Consider the following 24,565-nt stretch of genomic DNA (forward strand, 5'->3'; position numbering starts at 1 on the left):
TGGAGGGGGACAGTGGGGTGGGAACACAGGGGTAGAAAGGGCGGGAACTCTACGGGAAATGACAGAAGAGAGGGTGGAAAGTTGGATTACCAAGGTGGAAGGAAACTGGAGACACAGAAAAGTTTTGGCAACATTGTGTAATAAAGAGAGCACCGACAAATTTGAACTACTGAGAAATGATCCCTCTGTCCCCCTACTTCTTTGTATTGTTTCCTTACTGTTACTAATTGTGAGACATCTGTATGTCTATATCAAACCAATGAAATAATTAATTGACCACCACTGAATGTCTATGGAGGACTCTCAAATCCAGAATCTCCACTCATTACAATTTTTCCTGATGGACTATTTGAAGGGCTTCGGGTATTTTTAAATTTTCTAAGCAGTTCCATATTAAACATGGAATAATTTTCATTCTGCTGTTGTTCATTTTCCTTCCGCGCCTTGCTTAGCTGGTATGGAGAGTCAGGAGAACTGAAGAAAAAAGAGATGTACAGATTAGAGGGCGAATATTACATGTGAACACCTAAAAAGTTTTATAAGGGGAGGCTCCGCCCTAAGGTCCAACCCCTTACCCTTTCATATACCATTTTGACAGAAAAGGTACCCCTTTCGTATACCTTTTATGACTTTAATTGTCATATTTGAAAAAAGGTACCCCCTTCATATACCGGAAAGACATGACATAAATTATGCCTAAAACAGGAAGTCTTACTGTCATTTTTATGTAGCGTTTAATAGACTAAAATGATACAGCCATAAGGTGCATCCCTTTGAGCTGTTTAATTAAAATTTCTTTTAAATACCAAGATCCCTACCCTTTTGGGTGGAGTCTCCCCATTACAGGGCATTATAGGGAGAACCCCCTGGGTGTGAACAGTAAACTTTACAGTCAAACCTCTCATATGCAGACAGCCTTGTCTACTTGGGAGAGGTCTCTACTTATGGGAGGTATTAAAATGTACTTAAAGTGTCCAGTCAGGAAAAGTTTGTGGAGCTCTAATGTTAGTAGTCGATTTGCATGATTTTCAGAACAGTCCAAAATGGAAACCTTAAAACACAACATAATGTGAGGAGACATTTAAGGGGCGTTGTCACGCAATTTTAGGTACTTCTATTTATTTTTGTTAATTAAGAGCTCTAAACTTCAAATTGGCAGAGTAAAAGTCATTTATTGGTAAAACCATGCAGCCACACAACAAGGATGTTTTTCAAGCATTGTAAATGGCACTTCCACACAAATTGAGATAAACTTGAAAAACATGTTTCTTTTGAGTCCTTCTACAGTTTTTAGCCGTTGTTGTGATAATTGTCAGTTAATTCTATGACCAGTCGGTCAGTGCCGAAATTGCTTAAAATTGGCTGACATAGCCCCTTCAAAAATTGTCAAATGTAAGTGAAATAAACTTTGAGTCTGTGCAGAATGGCCATAAGTTGTGATTGTAAGTGCTGACCAAAAGGATTGCAGCCTCTGCAGAAGAGAAGTAATTTTGAATCTTCTTTGATCATCAGAGAATCTATGTTAAGTTTTGAGGAAAAAATGCTCAATATTCCATATTCAAGCTAGAACTAATTAAGTAGATCTTCATTTTTTTGTCACCAATGTTAATTGATTTTTGCCATCCCATTTCTTACCCAGCAGGTCTGGTAGCTTTCAAGCTGTTTCTAGCAGCTGCTAAATCCTTCTTTTCTATCAGTGAAGGAGCGCGTGAGTGTTTCTTTAAGCTGTTGATAAGAAAAATAAAATTTGAGCAGTTTTCAACTGATCGTCAATAATAACCAAATCTAATAAAAAGTAATCACTCTGAACAATCACAAAGGACACAAACAATCTTAGAGGGGGCGGAAAGGTTTGCAGTTTTGCATTATTTTTGGTGCGGTTTTATAGAATTATGGTATTATGGTTTTCTAGACTATGCGGTTCGTGGTTTATGGATTAATTTTTGGTTAAATTCAATGTGATATTGCGGTTTTTGTAAGTTTTTCATCACGGTTTTGTGGTTATCATACCCCTCAATCTAACTAGTGAACCAATCAAAACTTGAAGTAAATACATAGCTGATGCGAAGTGTGAAAGAATCTGTGAGCAAGTAACGATTGGTTTTGGATTTAATTCCAGTTGGGGGTGAAGGATTAAAGGGCGTAGAAAGTTCAAAGGCTAGGAGGCAGGAAAAGAAAAAGTGGGAAGTGGTATTCCCACTGGCAGTAGCAACTGGGAAAAATATGAAAAGCCATTGCTACATTGTGTATAAGTTTGCAGTGGATGTAACACCAAGCAACTAAAGAACTAGAATGGGTAGGAACCACAATTATAACAAGTATGAGCAGGATTACTTAAATTTTAATCGAAACATACTCAACACGATCTGCATTACACTGCGATGTCACAGTTGAGGTTGAGGTGGAATTAATCTCACGGAGCTTTCGTCTTGGGGCAATATTTCTTATTGATTGGACCACTTTGTTTTCTTGGTAAAATGTCCCAGAAGGTGTCCCAGGCAAGTTATCTGAATGTGTCAATCTAGGTAAGATGATGAGAAAAGAAAAAAAAATATTATACATAATTTAAAGAAACGTACAATTTATATTATATAAAACGTTGGTGAGTTTTCCTCTTAAGTGTATCTTTCAAAGCATTTATAATGATAGCAAGTGTCCATAATATTTAGCACATAATTACAATATGTATATTTAGCAGATGACATGTAGGATGAGATGGAATAGCAGGCAACATAATTGCAGGTACCCTTAAATACTGTTACCAAAGACCTCCTTAACTCGGTGTTATCTTAAGTTTGAAGATATTAAACAACAACAAAAAAAAACAAATGGAGAGAAAGCTCCCTGAAATAACTTAAGAGCTAAAAATATCAGGCTTGCTTATTGGATTGGATTGCTTATTCTCTGTCCAATCTGTTTTTGGATTATTCTCAATCTGTTTATAAATTATCTATTTTCAAATGTTTCATTTTTTTGTGAATGAAATACTTCAGCCCTATTTAGTTTTATATCTGTCTCTTCCATCTCTTGTGAGACAGAAAATAATTTTGAAAAACACTTCAGCCATTTCTTCTTACAATTTTGTTAAATGATATACTTTGCATTAACGTAACAGTGAAATTACCTTTTGTGTGTTACAGGTGAAATGAAAGCTGTAGACTGAAATAAAAAGATAAACATTTAAAATTAATACATCAAAAGTGTTAATGTTGGAAGAATAGCAGGGCCGTAGGCAGGGGGGGGTGCATTGGTTGCGTCCGCACCCACCCACGGGCCACAAAGGTCCGCCTCATCAGGGAGTGAGGGTTAAAATGACTCTTGGAATGCAGGAAATGTCAAACGTCATGCAATTTTAGACAATTTCAGCACTGATCAAATGGTCATAGAATTAACTGAAATATCACAATAACCACTTAAAACTGTAGAATAACTCAAAAGGAACACAGAAAGGCCAAAAAAGGCATGGATGGGTAAAATTCGAGAAGATTAAAACGGATTGCCTTCATGTAAATTTGAAAAATGTCGGCCTGACTTTTTTCAAGTCTATTTCAATTTGTGTGAAAGTGTCATTTACAATGCATGAAAATCATCCTTATCCTTGTTTGTTACGTGGCTGTGATTTTGCCAATAAATGACTTTTGCTCTGCCAATTTGAAGTTTAACAGCTCTTAACAAAAATAAATAGATTTACCTGAAATACCATGATCTACCAGTAGCTCCTTTAAACAACTTGATTTTTCAAAATTTTCTTGGAAGAAATTCTCCCTGACCCCGCGAGACGCTCACCCCTCTGACGCTCGCAACCAAACATGCAAGATGCTGCCTATGGCTCTAAATAGTTTATTAATAAGTTTCCTATTATTTTTAATAAAACTGTAGACAAAAGCAGCAATATCTTAAAACTACATACAGCATCATTGCACGTAAATTACAATATTTAGAAAGGAAGCTTCAATTTGGCCCTGCCTGGTTTTCTTGCAGGTCCACTATCCAGTTCGAACTGGATACTACAACATCCTTTTCTTATAAGTACCCCTTATATATTCAGGTTTCAAAAAATATATTATGAAGGCTTATCCTGCCCATGCACATAGTAAGTCATGTATGCAGGGTGACCCTATCCACCCATGGCACCCCCCCTGCCTACGGCCCTGGAATTAAACCCGCAAGAGCTTAATTGTAAGAGATTTTATGTTAAGTGTCATGAATTTTATACATGTGTGATTATCTTATATGAATACTGACTTACCATGTTACCGACTGGTGGAGGCGGCGGCGGTGGTGGAGGGGGTGGAGGTGCAGATGGTGCTGGTCGTCTCCTTGGTGTACTTGACGCTAAAGGGTCTGGCAAATTTTTTTTCTCGGCCAACCTTCTAGAAAACCTAACACCTGTTCTCTTTCCATCTTGAAGAAGAAAAACACAATCATTGCTAATTAACTGACCTCAGCAACCAACAAACAAAAGATCATTCTTAAAGAAGCAGACAGCCAATTAGATTACACAGCCAATCAATGACCAGTCAATAATCACATGAAAGCATATTTCCAAGATTCATTGCGATTAGCACCAATGAGTTTTATTGTTTCTATGACCTTCTTTGATGTACATTGCATGTTACTTTTGTTGTAAGTTACATTGTAATATATGACTTCCATTCATCTTGGCAAGTTCCCTTTTGAAAAGTGGGTTATTTTAGGGGGTGGGGATTGTTTTTAATACATGTAGTATTACAAATGAATGGCCATTCATTTCCATGGAAGCCAGAGTCAAATCCCCCACCCCTGGGCACCTAGTGAATGTCAAATTTCAAAAATCTCCTCTTAAATTTCTAACCCAGCAGACCATTTTAGATGTCAAAATCCCTACCCCTGACCCTGGGAGAGCTTCACGATGTCAAATTCCCGTGGGTTGCCACCCCCCCCCCACCCTGGGGCTTACCATTGACAGGTGCATTACAGCTTCCCTGGAATTGACAGGGGCGGATCCAGGGGGGGTGGATTGGGTGGCTAGCCACCCCCCTTGATCCACCAAAAAAATGAATATAAACACATTTAAATAGAAAATAAGGACAATGACAATGGGTAAGGTGAAAAAGTGTTTATATTTTTAGCTAAAGTAAATATGACATATTTTTTAACATTCACCTTCCTTAGCCAGGCGGCCGTTAAAAGTTAAGGACGGCCACTAATCCGAAATAGGAGATTTTAGACAGCCTGTTTTACGAACTTCTGTGCTTAATATAACTTAATATGTGTGTATAATTTTAAAAAGTTACATTCCTTTTATCTTTCAGGAGTTGTTTTAGCCTTGCTGGTGTGATTTTCTTCTCCATATCAATCTTTTTGGCGAGTTGTCTAACCGTTTTCTTCGCATCGAAGCGATTTCTCAAGCAAAGCCGCTGTTCTAAAAACATTGACTTACCAAAATGTCCCCAGGCCACTTTGCCAAGAGCTAAAAAATTTCCATGCACGTGGGTGAGCAAAACAACGCATATCTGTTCTTTCGTGTAAGTTCGTGGATTGTTTACTTCAAATTTCAATCCCTGTTCATAGATCTGATAGATTTAGTCAGAGTTTCTGTCCCAAATATAATTCAAGGTAAGTCGAGGAATGAATAGTTTTGCAAATTATCAAGGAAAAACAGCGGTTTAATAACTTAATTGAAAGATGTTTAAAGCTGCTCAGAATCGCGGAAATCACGTCTAAGAGGCTTTGACGTTTCAAAATTTTCTGAGGGGGCATGCCCCCAGACCCCCCTAGGAGGAAGAAGCCTACGGCCCCATGGAATATGGGTCTCAGGCCCGAAATAATTTGGACTCCCACAGCCACCCCACTTTGAAAAATCCTGGATCCGCCCCTGATTGATAAATCAACTAAATCAATGTCAGTTACCTGACCATGAACAATTATATGAGAAAATCTCTCACTCACTTTATAATAGTGACTCGTTCTGAATATTTTAACCCGTGCTAAATAGATGCCATTGATTCGATAGGTCATCACTGATGTTCAGCCCTTTGCGCCTTTGATAAGCGCAATCTATGTACTGATCAGATTGATTGATGTTCTAATGGCATGAATACTATTTTATCGATTTTCCCTGATTGATGACAAACCTTGTGCATAGTCGTAAGCGGAGGCCATTCCCCGCTTCAGACATTCCAGATCTCTCTGGCATTGCTCTTCAGGGAAGTACTTCTCGAGGTAATCATCTTGCAACTTGTTCATGACTTTAACCTTCACAAACTGCATCAACTTCAGATTATCCGCTTTCTTTCGTCTTATAATCTTGTAAAATTCTTCTGGATTGGCTTCGAGATGGTCCATCAATCCGTGAAGAGCAGCTTGCGTCGTTTCAGCCGATCTCTGGTCATAGTCTTCAATTGGGATCTGCTGGCAAAATCCAGCAGAGGAAGGTGATGGCTGGTCAAATTCTTCAAGAATTTCGGCCATTGGAAAGGTGAAAAGTTTAAACCAACGACTTTGTTCGCGTATTTTGATTTTCGAAAAATCGCGCTTTTTACCTCGCTTCGAGTATTTCTTTTGTTCCAGCACACGAACCAATCAAAACTCAGAGACTTTTCTGAAGCCACTATTTTTGACGTACGCGGTAAATTTCATGGAAGTTTTCTACGTTATGTACGCGGACTAAAGATGATCTCATAATTTCTCGGGAAGATGGCGGACGGAGACAGCAGGGAAGTGCGATTCAAGGTATGAAGTCAAAACTATGTGTCTTTATTTTCTTGCAGGGTGGCGCGTTAAGAATTCTTCAAGAACATTGCCGGTTTCTTACAAGTCTTGCGAGGTTTTTTTTTGGCGATGTTTGACACTTCATGTATATATTTATTAGTTCGAATTGTCATCGTATAGTGTCGTCGTCTGAATTCGACACCGGCGAAGCTAAGGTGTTGTACGCATATTTTAAATCTTTTTTATTTTCGAGGTAGAGCCGAACATTCTGAGGGTGACTACCTTTTTTGTCAAGCCAAGGTTTTCACGCGATGGGTCGATTTTTCATAGACAGTGATGGGTGTATAGAAGACCCGACGTACTACTTCAGTCTCCTGCCCACTTCATATTAAGCATGTGTTGGAGTGTTTTAAAAATAGAATAAGGCAATACAAGCAATATATATAACGATAGTCGCTATTCTTCTCCAGTACACTTGCTTAGACTGATTTGTCTTTTGTCCCATTTCAGAAAGAGAATTGTGCATTTTTCTAGCTGAAAAATGTGCATTCCTCTACACGTGAAACAATTGCATCACATGGTGCAACACTGGGTAAACCAAAATAATAATTGGCCGGGGGGGGGGGGGGTATGTATGTACCGTATTTTCTCGATTAAACGCCCCCGGCGTTTATTTCAAACTTGGCCCTATAGGGCCGGCGTTTATTTGAATTCAGGAGTTTTTTCAAGCCCTATGTTTCTAAGAAATGATTTTTATTCATTATTTTTGACAGCTATATAATTAGACATTATTTTTAAAGCATATTCAACCTTTAATAATTGTCTAAGTGGTTGATTTTCAAATACAACTTGGAGACCCGGCGTTTATTCGGGGCCCGGCGTTTAATCGAGAAAATACGGTATGTTTAAAAAGTCATGAGGAGGCAAGAAGGACTTCTTTGGATTTTATAAATATTTGACGATATATGGACATTTTTTTGGATATAAATTTTGAGGTGACTTTTGGGGGGTTGACAAAGAGTGTAAACCCTGCCTGGTTGTTTGTGTTGTTTATGTACCAACATAGATTTCATGCATATAAAAATGGAATAGATACTAGAGGGAGCATAAAGGTTTGCTGTTTTGCATTATCTTTTGTGGGGCGTTGCAGAATTTTTTATTTTAACCTGCGGTATTACGGTTTATTCAAATACGGTATTGCAGTTTTTGTAAGTTTTTTTTCTGTGGGGTTTTGTAGTTATCATATCCTGTTTACACCCCCACCCCCCCCCCCCCCTCATACTTGTAGTTGAACATAAAAAGTAGACACAACAACTGAATGGAACTGTCTTTTGTTTTCTGTTTCTTTTTTATTAATATTATTATATGCAGAGAAAAAAGGTCCATCCTTTTGGGTTAAATTTTGGGTATCAACTTTTAGTCTAATAAAATATATTTTGGTTCTAATTTGACCTCATTCACACCTCACTGCCACAATTATAATTTGATTTTACTCCCTTCTGCCAATAAGTGTTCCATTCTAATAAGAATTCCTCATTGTATGTGTGTTTTAAAATGTGCCTCTATTCTGATAAGGTCCCCCTATGCTATCAAAGAGGCCCTGCCAGGGTAAATTCAGACAAGGGTGATTCAGACAATTAGTGACAGCACATGAAATGAAATTGGAACAAACAACAACCAGCGACACCAAGCATTTTGAAATTCAGACATGCGACTCGAGGAGCCCCCTGGCAGGACCTCAGTCTATAAAACACTCCTGTTTTGTTTCAATATTAAAAATTACTTTGTCAATGTACATTGAAAACAATCATAGTTCATCATCATTATTATTCTGTTGCAATTTGAGGGTGATAAACTTATTTTGTTACCAAAAGATTTTCATATATATAATTTGTCACGAATATTTGCTAACATATGTCAATTTGTAACCATAGTCCACTCCAATAGAAGATGACTATACAATTGACTGGAATAAGAGACTTGGATCTGGCATCAGTGGGCCAGTCAGGTATGTTTTGACTAACCCATTGACTTCCGGAGATTTTTTTAAAAAAAACCCGCATTTTTTGGATGTTTTTGACATTACCTCGTCATTTATGAGCTAATTAAGCTCCAAACTACTGAGAAAGTCACTTGCAACCTGGAAGCATGCTTTTCTTTCCACCATCATCAGAGTTTAGGTCATTGTTGTTCAGGCATGTGCACAAAATTAATCACAATTTGGAGATAGCTTTTTGGATGAGAAAGTGCCCTTCCACTCTAAGGCTTTTCGTTTTTCATTTTTTTTCTTGCCTTTCCTTTTTCTCCATTTCTTATCTTTTTGCTGCAGTTGTTGGCCTATAACTGGGCTTGCTTGCAGTTTAGGAATTTTTGAGAAAGTGCCATCCAAACAAGACCGGTTTAGGCCGGCACAGGAGCCAATGGGTTAAATACTTATTGGACTAGAAAGACTAGTCAAGAATAATCTGACTAATATTGTTCAATTTATTGGGGGTGATTCTTTTCTGTTGTCCCAAAGTGAAGCCAGCTTGCGTAATTTCTGCCTTCTTGCCCCCTTTCTGTTAGTGTTCCTTGGCATCCCTTTTCTAACATTTGTGAGTTTGTTCATCAATTACTTGAATGTATTATTCTTTGCAAAATGTTCAAGGAAATGAACATGGAATGATTGGTCAGAAATAGTTCATTATCAGGTTTTATTATATGTCTACAATAGTACGCGCGCTCTGATTGGCTGCTGAGCGGGCATTATTTTCTTGTAATGACCGGGCATTATGAAACTTTTTCTCGGCTCGACGGTTTTTTGAGTTTTGAGTAAAAGCTACTAGCGAGGGGGCAAAAAAACAACAAAAAATGCCGACAAAATATAACTATCTTTTCAATAACTGAAAGAAAAATATAAGCATACCGATACTTCTTTAGTATGAGCGACGAAGAGAGCCACAGTGCTTACAGGCCATATAATAAATAACTTATTAACCTCGTCCGTTCGGCCATTACAGGGGAATCTCAGACCTCGACCTTGATGTATTGACCTCGCTGTCGCTCGGTCAATACATCACGGCCTCGGTCTGAGATTCCCCTGTAATGACCTCACTCTCGGTTAATAAGTAGTATATAATGCATAATGTAAAATTCTGGTTATACATTATTATAATATAGATAGGAATCTACGCGCGCTCTGATTGGCTAAAAACCTATGTTTTATCAGTCGAGAGTATAAAACATAGAAAAATCATGTTTTATTGTTTTTCGTCAGCTTTCCTCAAGTGCTTCGGGCGTCGTTGACTGTTCGTTGGCTATAACCACTCGTATCCAACAAGGGCGAATGGAATAATTGTTTTATTAAATTCCTTTTTAAGTATAAATCCACTGGACATTTCATTTTGATGTAAACTAAGTGAGGCGGGAAAAATTGTGGCACGGTGTCCACTGCTTGAGTTGAATGAAACTCACAAGGAAAGCGAGCGAGAGAGTTTTCTTTCGAAGATTTTCTTCAACAATCTCCTCTTAAATCGTCTATTCATACTGGAACTTGATTGTGACAACAATTAAGGTTTACGGGAATATCCGAAGCAATAGCTTTTCTGGAAATTATACGCCTTGTTCAAGTCGAACGAAGCAAGGGACGGATGTCATCGAGACTACTATAATATTATGCTGAGACGAAATTGCACTCGGTGCAGTCGGTGAGGTTTATCTAAGTTCAAAAAGACAAGATCAAGATTAAAAGGTAACAAACTTACCTGAAATGCTTAGCCTTATTTTACGTCGAATACTGAATGAAATTGTGTCAGTTTTCTGGTCTTCCCGTAAACTATTAATTCTGCTTTTCATCTTTGTTTACTCGCTCTTGTTGTACATACTTTTAATTAAACTTTTCACTCGCGGTGTCTAAAATCTATATCATAAAGCAAAGAAAAGAAGCCTAAGCCATGTTTTATACTGTCATAAAACACTCCGGGCATTTGAGAACACTCGAGAAATGTAGAAAACATTCGCCTGCGGCTCATGTTTTCTACATTTCCCTCGTGTTCTCAAATGCCCGTCGTGTACTTTTATGACAGTATAAAACATGGCTTAGGCTTCTTTATTTGTTAATTAAGCCCTGGGCTTATACATGTACAACTTCATAAGGGATTTTGGGTGGGCTCAAGTGGAATAAAAAAATCTTTCGAAACATGTTGAGCACGATACATTTTTAAGTTAAATAGTCATCATAATAAAGCAACATTTAGCCCTGTTCCGTACTGTCATCCAGAAGAGGTGTGCTTGTATCTGGGTGGGGGGGGGGGGGGAGGCTTATAACCAGATGTATGTTTTTGTTTCCAGGTAGATGGGCCTATAACCAAGGGGGTTTATAAGTAAGGGGGGATATAACCAGTATTTTACCGTATCGCCTTTGTCGCAAGTTTGAGGTCATATAATTCCTTAAGCTTTACATTAAGGAAATAGCACTTCTCTACACACCTTCCTTATTTTTAATTCCTGTAAATTTGCATATTATATCACTCAGCAAATTTGTGCTCAGGCGTGTTTACCATTGACTTCACAGAGTCCACAGAGTCATTGTGGAGTTAGCAATTAATTTTTTTTCCTTTGGTAGTTATTTTTAAATGAATATATTAACTACATGCTGAATTGAGATATTTTTGTGTCTGAAGGCTATGCACATGTAACAAAACAGGAAAGCAGTTTGCCTTAAAATGTCTTATGGATTCTCCAAAAGCCAGAACAGAGGTAATTATATTAATTTCATTCTACACACTAAGGCTACATATAAACAATTTTGGTGGTAATATTTGATACTGGTAACAATAATTATTCTTCATCCTGTGTTCAATTATTACAAGAAATTTTGAAGCAAGTGTTAAAGATTCTGTGAAAGATTAAGGTGGCTATCAGAAATCTGAGTGTGTTTTCCAATTAAAAAAATCATGGCATAATTACACTAACAATGCAATAGAGCAGTTTTCAATTGAGTGTCGTAAAACCAGAACCAAAGTAATCAGTCTGGCCAAGCACAAATGACACAGACAATCCAGTGAACCAATCAAAACTCAAAGCAAGTACATGTAGCTGACACGAAGTGCGGGAAAACGTGCGCGAGCGAGTCACAATTGGTTTTGGTTTTACTCCTGATTGGCTGAGAAAGTGGCGCGACATTTTTTAGCCAATCACTAAGCGTAGTAATGCAAAACCAAAGCAAACGCAATTAACTTTCGACACTCAAGTGAACCGCTCTATTGCTATCTAATACGTCATGAGAAGACTTTATTCATGTGAGAGTCTCATCATTCAGTAGGTCTCGTGGTCTCAGGTTGAGTCTGGACAGTCTTATGTTATAGGAAACACAACTTGTGAGAAATTGCTAGCTATTTTGGATTAGTATTTACTGGTTTTATTATAGATAAAGCTGGTTGTCTGCTTCAGTTAGTTAAAAAACCCTGAGAACTTTGCAATAATTACTTTGCAGGCTAAGGTGCATTACTTGTGCAGTGGTCATTCACATATAGTGTCAGTTATAGATGTTTATGCCATCAACTTTAAATTCCCTGGAGAAATGAGGCTTGTGTAAGTGAAGTGTTTTTTTTTTAAGTTTGTGATGTGAGGGGTTAATGTAAATCTATGAGTCTCTAACTAAAGGTAGTTTCTCAAATCTTGTGAATGGCAAGGGTACATGTATTCGTGGTTTTCATGAGACATCATCTAAATTCTAAAATCCAAAATTGCAAGACCTCTGAGTGAGTTTTTATCCTTCACTGGCTGTTTGACATCCTTATAAATACATTGTTGAAGGTTTTTAGCACGATGGCACCAGCTGTCTTTCTGATAGAGCATTTTAAATTTTAGAGTCTTGAGTTTCGAGTTGAAATGACGTTTTGCACAAGTGATCAAGTTTAACCTGGCGATAAATAAATTTTATGTTGACAGAAGACTACAGAAACTTGAGCAAATTTAGCTTTATAACACAGCAAAGACATTTAAAAGATTTTTTCAAGACTTTTTTTTTTCAAGATTTTTAAGTCTTCTGCATTTGGAAAACAGGAATGAAAAATGGTTTACAGATCTTTTTAGAAAATAAATTTGATACAACGTTGACAGTACCATACTGCATGTCGACAATATTTTTGACGGCTCACTGAAAATAAAAGTTTTGTACCTTTTGTTTTAATTTATGGTGTTTATTCTGACTGTTTAGGGAGACAAAGCCCTTTTTGACAACTTAGCTACAAAAGACTTTAATCTGCACCTGTTAAAAACAGTTTCAGGAGTGTTGGCCCCAGAATAAAATTTATTTATCACCAGTTCGCTTTTATGATCGCTCGCTTAAAAGGTTGTTGGAAACCCCTTCAAACTTTGATTGATGGAAATTGGAAATATTTCCATGGATGTTTCAATTTCTGAAGTCGCATTTCAATGCAAACAGTGGTAACTGGCTTTCAAACAACATCACGTAAGAGGATAACTTTTCTTATTTATTTTTTATTGCAAAGTTCTCAAATCAGTCGTACAGAACTTGTATGCGTTATTACACAAACTTTGTATGACAAAACATTGGCTTATCTCAGTATTCTACATAAGTGCAGAAAGTTTCATTGTGTGAATTTCTCAAAGCAGTGGTTTTGGTTCAAGAAAAACAAACAAAAACAAACCAGCTTGACGTTCGCAACACGTTCCCGACGCCATGTTTTTTTGGTCCTGGTCACAAGTTCCTTTCACTCATTCCCAGTCTTCCTCAACTTCTCTTTTATGTCACGCCGTTAGTCACAAGTCAGGCCGTTTCAAATTCCATAATAAACGATAACTTTCGAAAACTTGTCAAATTCTTGTCGAATGCCGATGAGAAAAGGAAAGTTGTAAGTTACCGTGGCGTAGAAATTGCAAAAAAACAAATTCGTATTAAAAACAATTTTTGTTGTTTGCTTAACCCTACCCCCCCCCCCCCCCTCAACAACCTACAACAGAAAAATCTTGTCCCCCGGCTACATTTTTCATTTCCCCACCTACTCGAAAAATTAGTGACAGCCCTGGACAATGTGGCCTAATGGTTAGCGCGCTCGACTCGGGTCGAACGGCCCTGGTTTGAGGCCTGGCTGGGGTGCTGCGTTGTGTTCTTGGTCAAGACACTTTACTTTCACAGTGCCTCTCTCCACCCAGGTGTATAAATGGGTACCAGCGAATTTACTGCTGGGGGGTAACCCTGCGATGGACTAGCATCCTATCCAGGGGGGAGTAGCATACTCCTAGTCGCTTAATGCTATGGAAACCGGGATAAGCTGCCGCTGTATGTGCCACTTGGCTCGGACACAGACTTTACCTTGTTACATTTTGCATTGTTTCTCAGTCCTAGAATTTTGATGGTCATGGAGTTAATGGAAGGAGGCGAGCTTTTTGAGCTTGTTAGAACAAAAAGACGTTTTACTGAGAAAGAGGCTGTTGATTTTACCAAACAAGTGAGATTAAACCTTTGTCATTATTAAATATTTAATTTTTTTAACCTTTCCATGTGGTATTTAGTTAAATTCAGCTGATCAGTATATGGTATTTCATAAAACACTAAAACAAACAAAAGGAAAGTAATAGCTTTGATAGAAATGGGTAAAACGTTAAAAAAAAAAAAAGATAAAAACGTTTTTCCTCCGTATATAGTAGGTATACCCCTAAACTATAGGTTATTGTGCAGATCTGATTACTGATTAATTTCAGTAATGTTGCATATCGTGTATGTATCAGGCAAAAAAGTCTTAAAAGTTATAGAGGTGGTCAATCATGTCACTGAAATACAGGGGAGGTACAATTTTATACTTTCCAAATGCAGTTCTTTCAAAGTCAAATTTGGTGCCAAAAATTCAAATATTAATTGGACAACCAAGTTATGACATTGCCACTGAATAAATACATCGATTTCATTGTCAAAATAAAAATAAAAAACAATTGCATTGAATGTAGATGACTTTGAAATTTAAAGATTTAAAGTTTTCCCTTTTGGGGCTGGTGTCTGATTATAATACACAAAAATAAATTGAATTCAATTTTATCTACTATTTTTCAGATTGCCTTAGCTGTGTACCATTGTCACTCATTTAATGTGGCTCACAGAGATCTAAAACCAGAAAACTTGCTACTTCTGGACAAAACTGAGGTAATTAATGCAAGTTTTAAAACTGATAGTCCAGTCCCTGAACTCTCTCTTCCACGCGCCCTTTATAGGGGTTGAACCCAGGCGCGCAAAGAGAGAGTCCAGGATAACTTGCATGCGCATGCTCAAAACGAACCAATCAGAAGCGAGGAGTGTGGCGTCACTTGCTTGGGACGCGCGCACTTGGATAAAACTGGCTCGCTCAAATGACGAATTTAACTACGCGACTGAGCGCGTGAATAAATGCAAGAAAAAAACTATGCTCAATTGCATCCAAAACCAATTCAATAAACAGCTACAAAATACTTGGAATAGTTGACGGATAAAAAAATAACGATTTTTGTTTTGGCCGTTAGCTTTTAGTAGACACTGACTGCAAAGCTAGGCTTTTTAAAGTTATCCCGGTGATTCTGCTTTAGTACATGTTTGCGCAGTCAAACTCGTCATCTGTGCGCGCGCGTTTTCAAAAGTGCTGCCAAATATGGTTTTTCCTCCAATTTGGGGGAAAAACTGGCGCATGCGCATGCAAGTTATCCTGGACTCTCTCTTCGCGCGCCTGGGTTCAGCCCCTATATTCAAAGGCGCACGGAAGAGAGAGTTCAGGGACTGGACTAGTTAACTAGTTAACCAAGATTTCCGCACTTAAAGGGTCTTTGTCAGGGTTTTAAAACCTAAAATAATGGTCCCAATTTATTAACAATTGCTATTTTAGCGCACTGACACTGTTAACAAGCGTCTTTGGCTGTGGATGGCTGGGAATGAATAAAATGGATTACAACTTGAAAAATTGATGCTCAAAAGTTGTTTCCGCGTGTCTTCAGAAAAATAAATATTATTTTATAGCCCAAGTTTGATTTGTGATCCACAGTGGAATATTATTGCCCCCAGGCAAGTAAAACTTGAGAGGAAACAGCAAGCTGGAATTAATGTTTTTTTTTTCAAGCCCTGAATGTGCAATGGTTAAATTCAAATTTACTGAGTTCACTGACTTAGTAAATAGTTAGTGAACATTTAATTGTGTCAAACATGAAGTACACAAGAGATCTGAACATTCCTCTCTTCAAGTCTGCCAGTGGTCAGAGGACGTTTTACTACAGAATAGTCAGTATCTGGAACTCCATGGATAGCTCTCTAAAAACTCTCGAGAAAGTATCTGCTTTTAAGTTTTATCTTAAACGTAAACTTATCAAAGATTTTATAGATTCTTAATCCTAGTTAATTAATTTTAAGTATGAATATCTTCTTAGAGTTTTTAAGTAGTTTTAAATTATTATTGTATTTATTTCATTGTCTTTGAAAAGCCTCTAGGGGGAAAGTCAATAAAGTATGTATTGTATTGTATTATCTGGGAACGAGATAACTAGATGTAGGGTATATTACGGCTACCCCCCCCCCCCCCAGCCATGGACAGGTTGTCAGTAAGGACATAAATTACTTGTTGATAAGGTAAAAGTTGTTTCTGAGTCAGTTTATTTAGTAGGTTATTATAGGAAATTAACGCTTGTGTCAATGTATTTGAAATTAACGTGACTTAAATTAACGCGGATTGAAGGAAAAATTACATTACTTCCCAATAAAGGAAATTAACGCGAAAGAGGGGATAACATTTCAAAATAAAGGAAATTAACGTGACAAACGCAAAGAAAAAAGAACTAGTTGAGAACAAAAGGAACAAGTTTACTTCAACACAAAGGAATCAGACCGCTTCGAGCGTTCTTTACAGTTTCAGTCCGGTAGATTTCCACTCTGACGAAATTTTGCCTTTTCCTGAGATTCAAGACATCTGGACTGTTTTGAGAAATTGGCCAAAATAATGGAAATTAAAGTCACGGAAATTAACGCTCCACTTAATTAACGGCGCGGAAATTAACGTTAACAAAAATTAACGCGACTTAAATTAACGCGAATTTTTGAAATTCGCGTTAATTTCATGAAGCGTTAATTTGCTATAATAAGGCATATTATGATTATCTTTTAAATTTTAATTGTGAAGTGCGTACAATCATCCTTCTTGAAGCATGCGCTATAAAAGCTATTGAATTATTATTTATTGTGAGTATCAAATTGTATTTTCTGTTGTTTCATAACCAGAATGTGAAAGTGAAGCTTGCTGATTTTGGTTTTGCCAAGATTGATCGTGGAGATCTAGTCACACCACAGTTTACTCCTTACTATGTGTCCCCTCAGGTATTGCATCTGCATAATAACACTGTCTTATTATAATATAAAGATGGGTCCCGGAGTGTTTTACTGAAAAATAGACAACTGATAAATTTAATTCTAAATAACATCCCGGACGGTAGTGGCGTAATTTCCATATCCTCACTAGTGAGGATATCGATGACGTCATTTTGCACCATTGCAAAAAAAAAAAAAAAGGAATGCAAGAAGGGCAATGTTTCGAGCCTTGCTCAAACTTGTAAGTGATTTAAGTCTCTGTTTGAAACCATACCGCATGAATCCAAACAAAAAACCTGTTTAAAATATTATTTTTCTATTTAGGTACTAGAAGCCCAAAGAATTCACCGTGCACAGAAGTCAGGAAGATTTCCTTTCTTAACAAAACCATACACATATGACAAGGTAGGTATTTGTGACATTAATCAATCAATCAATAACTTTATTTTTGCAGCACACCGCAGAAACATTGAAAAGGGACTCGTTGTAACCTTGGAATATCTACGAAACTATGTTGAAGTTTTAGGTTTAACGTCCTGAAAATATTTCACAGCAAAAGGCTAGCCTGCGTAGCAAGTGTCCGCGTAGAAATAAAGAATTTTCTACATTTTGGCCGTGCATAAACAACCAAGTTTATTTTTTCCTTAGTGGCCAGTTGGCCACCGACTGCGCAAATTTGGTCACCAGTGAAAATCTTTTGTTAATTAAGCTCACGCTTTCAATCCTTCTTCTCAATTTTGGTTGCCAGGCTTGTGACTTTGGTTCCAATTTAGTCATGGCGACTAAAATGGTCTTAACTTGGAGGGTTGATAAATTGATGCGAGGGCAAACTACTCCTCCTTTTATTCTTACCCTCGCCTCAATTTTTGCGTGCCCAAAAGGCATGAACGATTGCTACACAGGTTATCGAAACGCAAAAAATCTGTCATCTGTGAAATTAAACTTGCACAAAATTTCGTGCCACAAGTATGCTAATTTTTGCTATTATTTGCTGTTTTATATTTTTTTAGAGCTGTGACATGTGGTCTTTGGGTGTTGTCATCTACATCATGTTGTGTGGCTATCCACCATTCTATTCAGAGGTGCCTCGTAAGCAGTTATCACAAGGGATGAGACGAAGGATCATGGCTGGAGAATATGACTACCCTGACAAAGAATGGTCAAAGATTTCTCCAGAAGCAAAGGACGTCATAGCCAGGTAAGTAGTAGTCAATCATCATCTTTTTCTCATCATATCATAACTGTGGAGAAATGTGCTGTAAAATTACAATTTAGGCTTCTTTTGATATAATTAAAAATTATTAAAATTCAGCTTGGTAACGAGGCCTAGAGGACACAAACAAAAGAAATTTTACAAGCATGTAGACATAGACATACTTTATTTAACGTGGACAAGTGCACGCTTAGCTGTTCGCTAGTTTCCAAGTGCTCCACGATTTAAATTAAGTAATGTACAACATTATAAAAGTATTAACATGGGGGGGGCAAATCAAAGTGTATTAAAAAATATTTATTTTTTGTTTGTTTGTGTCCTCTAGGCCTCGCTAACAAGCTTAATTTTAATATATCGAAAGAAGCCTATTGTAGAAAAACAGGAACTTAGGGCTCAAAGCTAGCTTGAAATTTGTTCAAACTGTTTTTTAAGCATGGTAACAGATGATGCATTACAAGGTGAAATTTGGACGAGCCCAGTGGCGCATAACTAACTACTGCACTGTAGCAAAGAGTGACTGGAAGTACACAGTGCTAGGTTTACTCTAGAAAAATTGGCCTATTTTTACACCTGGGTGAACAGAAGCACCGTGGCGTAGAAATATCTTAGGACTCAACACGAGGGAGAAACGACCAGATACCATCATATTTCTTGACCCACGTGTTCTTCTCTTGACCGACATGCCCCTATAAAAGAGGGTATAGAGGGCGGACCATTTTTCACTTGAGGGGGTGATCGAAAGTAAATTGCGTTTGCTTTGCGCCACTTTCTCAGCCAATCAGAACTAAAACCAAAACCAATCGTGACTCGCTCGCGCACGTTTTCCCGCGCTTCGTGCCAGCTACATGTATTTGCTTCGAGTTTTGATTGGGTTTTGGTTTTACGACACTCCAATTGAAAACTGCTCTAAATAGTCGTATTAAGGATGTGAATCATTGTTCTACTAGAGAGATTGAGTGTTTGTTTTTTGTTTGTCCGTGCAGCTTGTTGCGAGTGGAACCAGCACAGAGGATGACAGTCATTGAACTACTTGAGCACCAGTGGCTTAACGAGGGTACTGTTCCTGATGTGCCACTTGATTCACCTTCAATTATTGTCGCAGATGAGGTTTGTACTACTGTACAGCTGTTAACCACTGGTAGCCCGGAATGTATTTAACCCTATTGAGAAAATAATACCTGACAAAAAAAAAAGTTCCGTAGTAGAGGCCGACATTAAAAATAATTGGTTTCAAAGAAAAGGTGGTTTTTTAGGAGATTTAGTCGGTTAGAAGGCTATTACTATTTAGGTGATCTTTCACTTGAATTTTCAGATTTAGTGTGGAAAGTAATTTGCATTTACTTTGGTTTTGCTTTACCAAGCTTTGTGATTGGTTCAAGAATCTCGTGTCACTTTCTTAATAGCCTGCGAATACAGCCGCCTCTCCATCGGAACGTGGAGAGGCGGCTGTATTCGCATGCTACTTTTTTAACCAATCAAAAGGAAAACCAAAACCAATCCTGGCTCCCTCTCACATTTTTCCCCACGCTTCGCATATCGGCTACATGAAATTGCTTCGAGTTTTGATTGGTTCACTGGATTATCTGTATCGTTTGTGATAGCCTGTTCCAGGCGTTCGGTTAGTTGGGAAGCGGCGCAAGAAACGGCAAAAAAAATGGGGAGGGGACTAAGGCGAGGGTTTGTGACTGACCAGAGTGATAACTTTGGATTTAGTTTTAGACACTTATTCGAAAACCACCCTATCACAGCTTTTACAATGAGCAAAACAAACGACAAATAACTGTATGAACAAAGTTAAACAAAAGTCATTGTTGATGCGCTAAAAACAATAAATTTAGTGTTTCGTTTCTGTCCCTTCATCAGCGTAAAAATGCCGTTAACAGACAGTAATGCTATTAACGGCATTTTTACGCTAACGAAGAGACAGAAGTCTTTAAACGTCCTAGCATTTAGTGTTTTTAGCGTATCAACAATGACTTGCTCATACCATACATGCGCTACACAATTTTTTCCTGATTTGTGTATGGCAAATAACTGTATTGGTTCCCAGGCCAATCAAGTTTTCGCAATGTGCTTCACCGCTCCTCATGCTTAGCTTATTGTCGAATTCTCCTTGCTGTTCAGTCTCAATCTATTTAATGTTTAGCTTTAACATAATTTGTTACTTCAAAAGGGATGGGATATTTTTATTGTTCTCCATTGTACAAGGAAGCATTCCGGGAGGCGATGAATGCACACTCAGCTCAGCTGACTAAGATGAGGTTACCAGACCGTGCAGTGATGCTGAAGGCTGTGTCCAAAGCTAAAAACCCCATATTGATAAAGAGAAAGAACATGTTCAAGCTGAGGTGAGACTGAACTGTGTTCTTTGTGCGGTGTTACTAGTAGAAGGACTTTCAGATTTGACGAGAAATAACATTTCTTCACTTCCTAGAGACTTCTTGTTGTTTCTTCTCTCTGGCCAATGTGTTAAGATCTTTCTTGAACGTTGGTTAGATTTGCAGTTTGCTTGACATAGTTCTGGTGGCTCTGCAGGTCTCTTTGGCCTCGCAATCGGCTCATAACATGTTTCTCCCCATAATTGAAGAAACGTTTGCTAAAATCAATTGGGATCGGGAGCAGCTCTTGGCAAGGTCTTCACATGAATGACTCATTCTGCACCCTCGTAAAAAAACGAGAACAGAAATAAAACCAACCAACAGACTACCAATGCCCCTGTGTTTTCTAACCCTTAAGGCGCGGGAACAATAGGCAACTGCTACCAGGCTAGAGGATCCATTGGTAGAATCTTGCCGTTTACAAAGTAACGATAGCTTCTTTAACACTGCCTCCACAAATCCGTAGGTTTAGCCTTTCCCTTCCTCCCTGCTTTCCGAAGGGCCTCCTGTCCGTGCGGCTTTAGCTCTGAAGTGTCATGTCTGAATACGGTGCTTCTCAGTCTCTGCCGCCTCCAAGATTTCGGTAGATTCGCCTCTAATGTTGTAAGGTTTTCCGTAATTATTTCCTTTGTTTGACCAGTGAGGCTTAGGCTCATTGGCCTCAACGCCCCAACTGTCTCCCAAATTTAGAGGACGCAAAGGGGCTGTCCTTTGTCAGGTCTCTATCCCTCGACCAATCCGGCACGGTTGAACCCACCAGGGACTCTAAGTCCCCACCGGCATAGCTCTTGGGGTCACTGAGACACGCAAGCTCTACCACCACAACAAGGTGACAAGCCCAGGGTAAAGTAAATGTAGATTTGGTTTCTCACAAATGGCATCTCTTTCTCTTGTTGCAGCTCGTTCTTGACTAGACACCAACGCAGCGTCAGCAGCGTCCTCCACAGATGGCGATCGAACGAGAAATGATGAGTCTATCAAGTCACTAAGAGACGTCATAGCGTTCTGTATGCTTCCTCCTCTACCAGAGCCTGAGCCTCCAAATGGCGCCGCGGCAGGTTAGAAGAGACTGGTGATGATTTAACTTGAGTAAAAACTGACTTATCGCTTTGTGAGCTCCAACCTTTTTCCCAAGAGAGAGAGACCCTTGGAACGAGGTTGCGCGGGCTCAATTCTTCTCCTGCTTTGGAGACCTTTAATGTAAAAAAATGCAAATGTTCTCTGTAGATGTCATGCACGCAAATTCGAGATAGCTAGTTTTCAGGCATGCTACTGTAACAGGGGAAACAAATATTTTTAAAAGAGCGAAACATGGTTAAAATCCCAACTGGCAGGAGGCAGACCAGTTGGCTATATACAAAGCGTGTCCGAAGATTTGAACTCGGGATGACTGAGAACAAATCCAGCTAGTAACAGGCTAGAGGGGTTGAATCCGAGTCCTCTGGATTACAACACCAGCGCCCAAAACCACTCGGCAGCAAGAGTGCCTCCTTGTGAAAAGTACCTGTTACGATGATGTAGGACTACAAATTCGTGCTCTGTCTTTAGAATGTCTGTACTTGGTTGTTACTAGCGGGCGAAGTTTCGTAATAGGAGGCAAGCATGGCCGAGTGTTGAGGGCGCTGGTATTTTTTGGGCGGCTTTTTTTTTTCTTTTTTTTTTTTTTTATATAACAAAAATTACTGAGCAGTAGTCGATCAGCGAGATTGCATGGTTCTGGTTATCTAAAAAGGTTCTTGTTCGAGTTTCTTTGTTCTTTCACAGAGTGTTTCTGTCCTGAAAAAGAACTCCTAAGACTGGTTTGTCGTGCCGTAGAACAGAATCCTTACTCACAGCGACTGAAGGAAGCTCTCATCAAGCAGTCATGGGACGGTACTATCACTTTCTGCCTGTTCAGTTCTAGACTAGGAGTAGTACCACTTATATATGGTCGAACGAGGAGCCAAAAAAGACGAGCGGGAAAAGATGACCACGCAAACACTGGGGGCGAGGTGCGAGAGAACTTTTCTTCGCGCTCCGCACCGATTTTTCCGCTCGTCATTTTCGCATAGATCTCACTCAACGCTATATGAGTGAACTAGGGACTGTTCTTAGTCTTGTTCATTTGTTCTCTACGGCTAAACTCACGCATCCACAATGAGTCCAGGCTCACAACAGCACTGTTTGACAGCAAGATAGGATATGTATAGCGACCTCACGGTTACTGCAATTTTTAATATCCAAATCTATAAATTTTGAGTAAATGGTTCCAGACTGACGATAGCTATGGAGACGACGATTAACTTTTTTGTTTTTCAATTGATTTTCGCAGGGGAATCATTTGCCGGACCTGTTGACAGGCGTCTGTTAGCAAAAGACATCAGCGATATTGTAAAGAAAATGTGACTGAGTTGTCCAGACGAGAATAATCTATCTAGAGGCTTCTGGATGAGCTTTCCAGGTCAGCAGTGAAAGGTCAGAAAACAGACAGAATGAGATAGAAGGATTTTGTGTGGAATGTCAGAGTCAATGACAACGACAACATAAATTCTTTACTTAAAACGAAACCATGTAATCAGTGCAAGCGCGGAGCGGGGGAAAATGAAGGGGGGGGGAGAAAACTTGTAACCGACGTCAAGCGCGGGAAAACATGTAAACAACGCCAAGCGCGGGAAAACATGTAACCAACGCCAAGCGCGGGAAAACGTGTAACCGATGGTAAGCGCGGGAAAACATTTAACCGATGATAAGCGCTGGAAAAGTTGCGTGAGGCAACTCAGGATTGGTTTTGATTTGCGAGGAAAAATTCTTCGCTCTGACTGGTCAAAGCACTGTGCTGTTGCACGAGTTTATTTTATGAACCAGTTCCTGTACGCAGTAAACTCCAAACCAAATGAACACAAAAGTATTTTGGAAACTCATTGGAAACTCATTGGAAACTATTTTTTGAGGCAACGTGAACAAACTGAGAATCGTTTTAACTGCTGCGTGGGAACTTGGTGGTGTGAGATTCTTCTCAGGTTTCAACGGTTATTTACTAATTGTGAAGAAAAAAACCGGAGTTGTGGTGGATTGGACGTGGAATTTCATGGAACACTTGGATGGCTATAATCTGAAGAAACGAATTTTGCATTCAGTTTGGTTGTAGCAGCCGAGTGGACGTGAAGTGGTGAATGAAACAGTAAAGTTGCATTGATCTACAGTGTTAGAAAGGTAGGCAGAAATATTGAAAGCTAGAACTAGTACTAAAGTGTCCGTTTAGGTAGATCAGGAATGAATTGAAAGTGTTGTCACTTTAGTGTGCAGGAAGTGTGACTTCGTAAAACTACCAGCCTAGTCTCTTTGCCTTCACTTTATAGCGAGCGTGAAGCAAATTCCCTGGTTCCCACGGGAAGTTAGTTATAGTCAACGAGTAGCTTGTGACGTCATAAATTTGCTACGTCTTGAGTAAACGGAAAGTGAAACGCCTGGGTTCCAGTGTGCGGCTCTACATTACTGCCTTTGCCAATTCGTCGTTACAGTCAATTCCCACTATAACAGACACCTTCGGGACCACAATTTCGTGTCCGTTATAGCGAATGTCCGTAATAGCGGGAGGATTTTTCAGTAATTCTTATTCGCGGGGACTTCAGCTCCTGTCCGTAATAATGGGGTGTCCGTAATAGCGAGGTGTCCGCAAGGCGGGAGTTGACTGTATTAAGTGAAGTTAAGCTTTGTGTATGAAATGAAAATGGGAATTTGCATACAATAAAAAACATGGCCAAACCGGCGCAAATTGCTTGGTAATTATGCGTGTTCCATCGAGGTGGAGACGGCGTTTTCAGTCAGTTATTCTGACTGTACACATATACATTTTACGCGTGCTAGTGTGTTATTATTTTTACATCCGACACATGCAAATAATTGAAAAAAGATTATAGTTACAGCCGGCAAGCAGCAAAAACGTGAAACACTGAAAGTGTGCATTTTTTATACTTGCCAGGG

At 38.8% G+C, this 24,565-nt stretch overlaps 2 protein-coding genes across 2 annotated transcripts; one reads left to right on the forward strand and one right to left on the reverse strand.

Moving 5' to 3' along the window:
- Positions 1–234: 234 nt before the first annotated feature.
- On the reverse strand, positions 235–6,518 carry LOC144645167 (uncharacterized). The gene is made up of 6 exons (XM_078504649.1): positions 6,117–6,518; positions 4,250–4,404; positions 3,125–3,159; positions 2,357–2,521; positions 1,636–1,725; positions 235–474 (listed from the first exon to the last, which is right to left on the reverse strand). The coding sequence occupies exons 1-6, from the start codon at positions 6,451–6,453 to the stop codon at positions 291–293; spliced, it is 966 nt and encodes a 321-aa protein (XP_078360775.1). The 5' UTR covers positions 6,454–6,518; the 3' UTR covers positions 235–290.
- On the forward strand, positions 6,389–23,123 carry LOC144645131 (MAP kinase-activated protein kinase 5-like). The gene is given in 15 exon segments (XM_078504611.1): positions 6,389–6,714; positions 8,628–8,701; positions 11,355–11,430; positions 12,167–12,264; positions 14,039–14,147; positions 14,747–14,836; positions 16,925–17,020; positions 17,336–17,416; positions 18,022–18,209; positions 19,208–19,331; positions 20,433–20,572; positions 21,502–21,517; positions 21,519–21,660; positions 22,367–22,474; positions 22,914–23,123. Coding segments are annotated over 15 exon segments (1,452 nt in total). The 5' UTR covers positions 6,389–6,678; the 3' UTR covers positions 22,988–23,123.
- The last annotated feature ends 1,442 nt before the right edge of the window (positions 23,124–24,565 follow it).

This window comes from Oculina patagonica, chromosome 3, assembly GCF_052425735.1.
Source record: "Oculina patagonica isolate OP01 chromosome 3, crgOcupat, whole genome shotgun sequence".
In the NCBI taxonomy this organism is placed as follows: Eukaryota; Metazoa; Cnidaria; class Anthozoa; order Scleractinia; family Oculinidae; genus Oculina; species Oculina patagonica.

What these genes read in the sequence shown, in the direction of transcription:
- LOC144645167 (XM_078504649.1), bottom strand. Translation starts at nt 6,453, where the DNA reads ATGGCCGAAATTCTTGAAGAATTTGACCAGCCATCACCTTCCTCTGCT. An exon ending in CGCTTACGACTATGCACAAG is followed by an intron (nt 4,405 to 6,116) that starts GTTTGTCATCAA and finishes TTCTTCTTCAAG; the next exon opens with ATGGAAAGAGAACAGGTGTT. An exon ending in AAAGCTACCAGACCTGCTGG is followed by an intron (nt 475 to 1,635) that starts GTAAGAAATGGG and finishes TTTTTTCTTCAG; the next exon opens with TTCTCCTGACTCTCCATACC.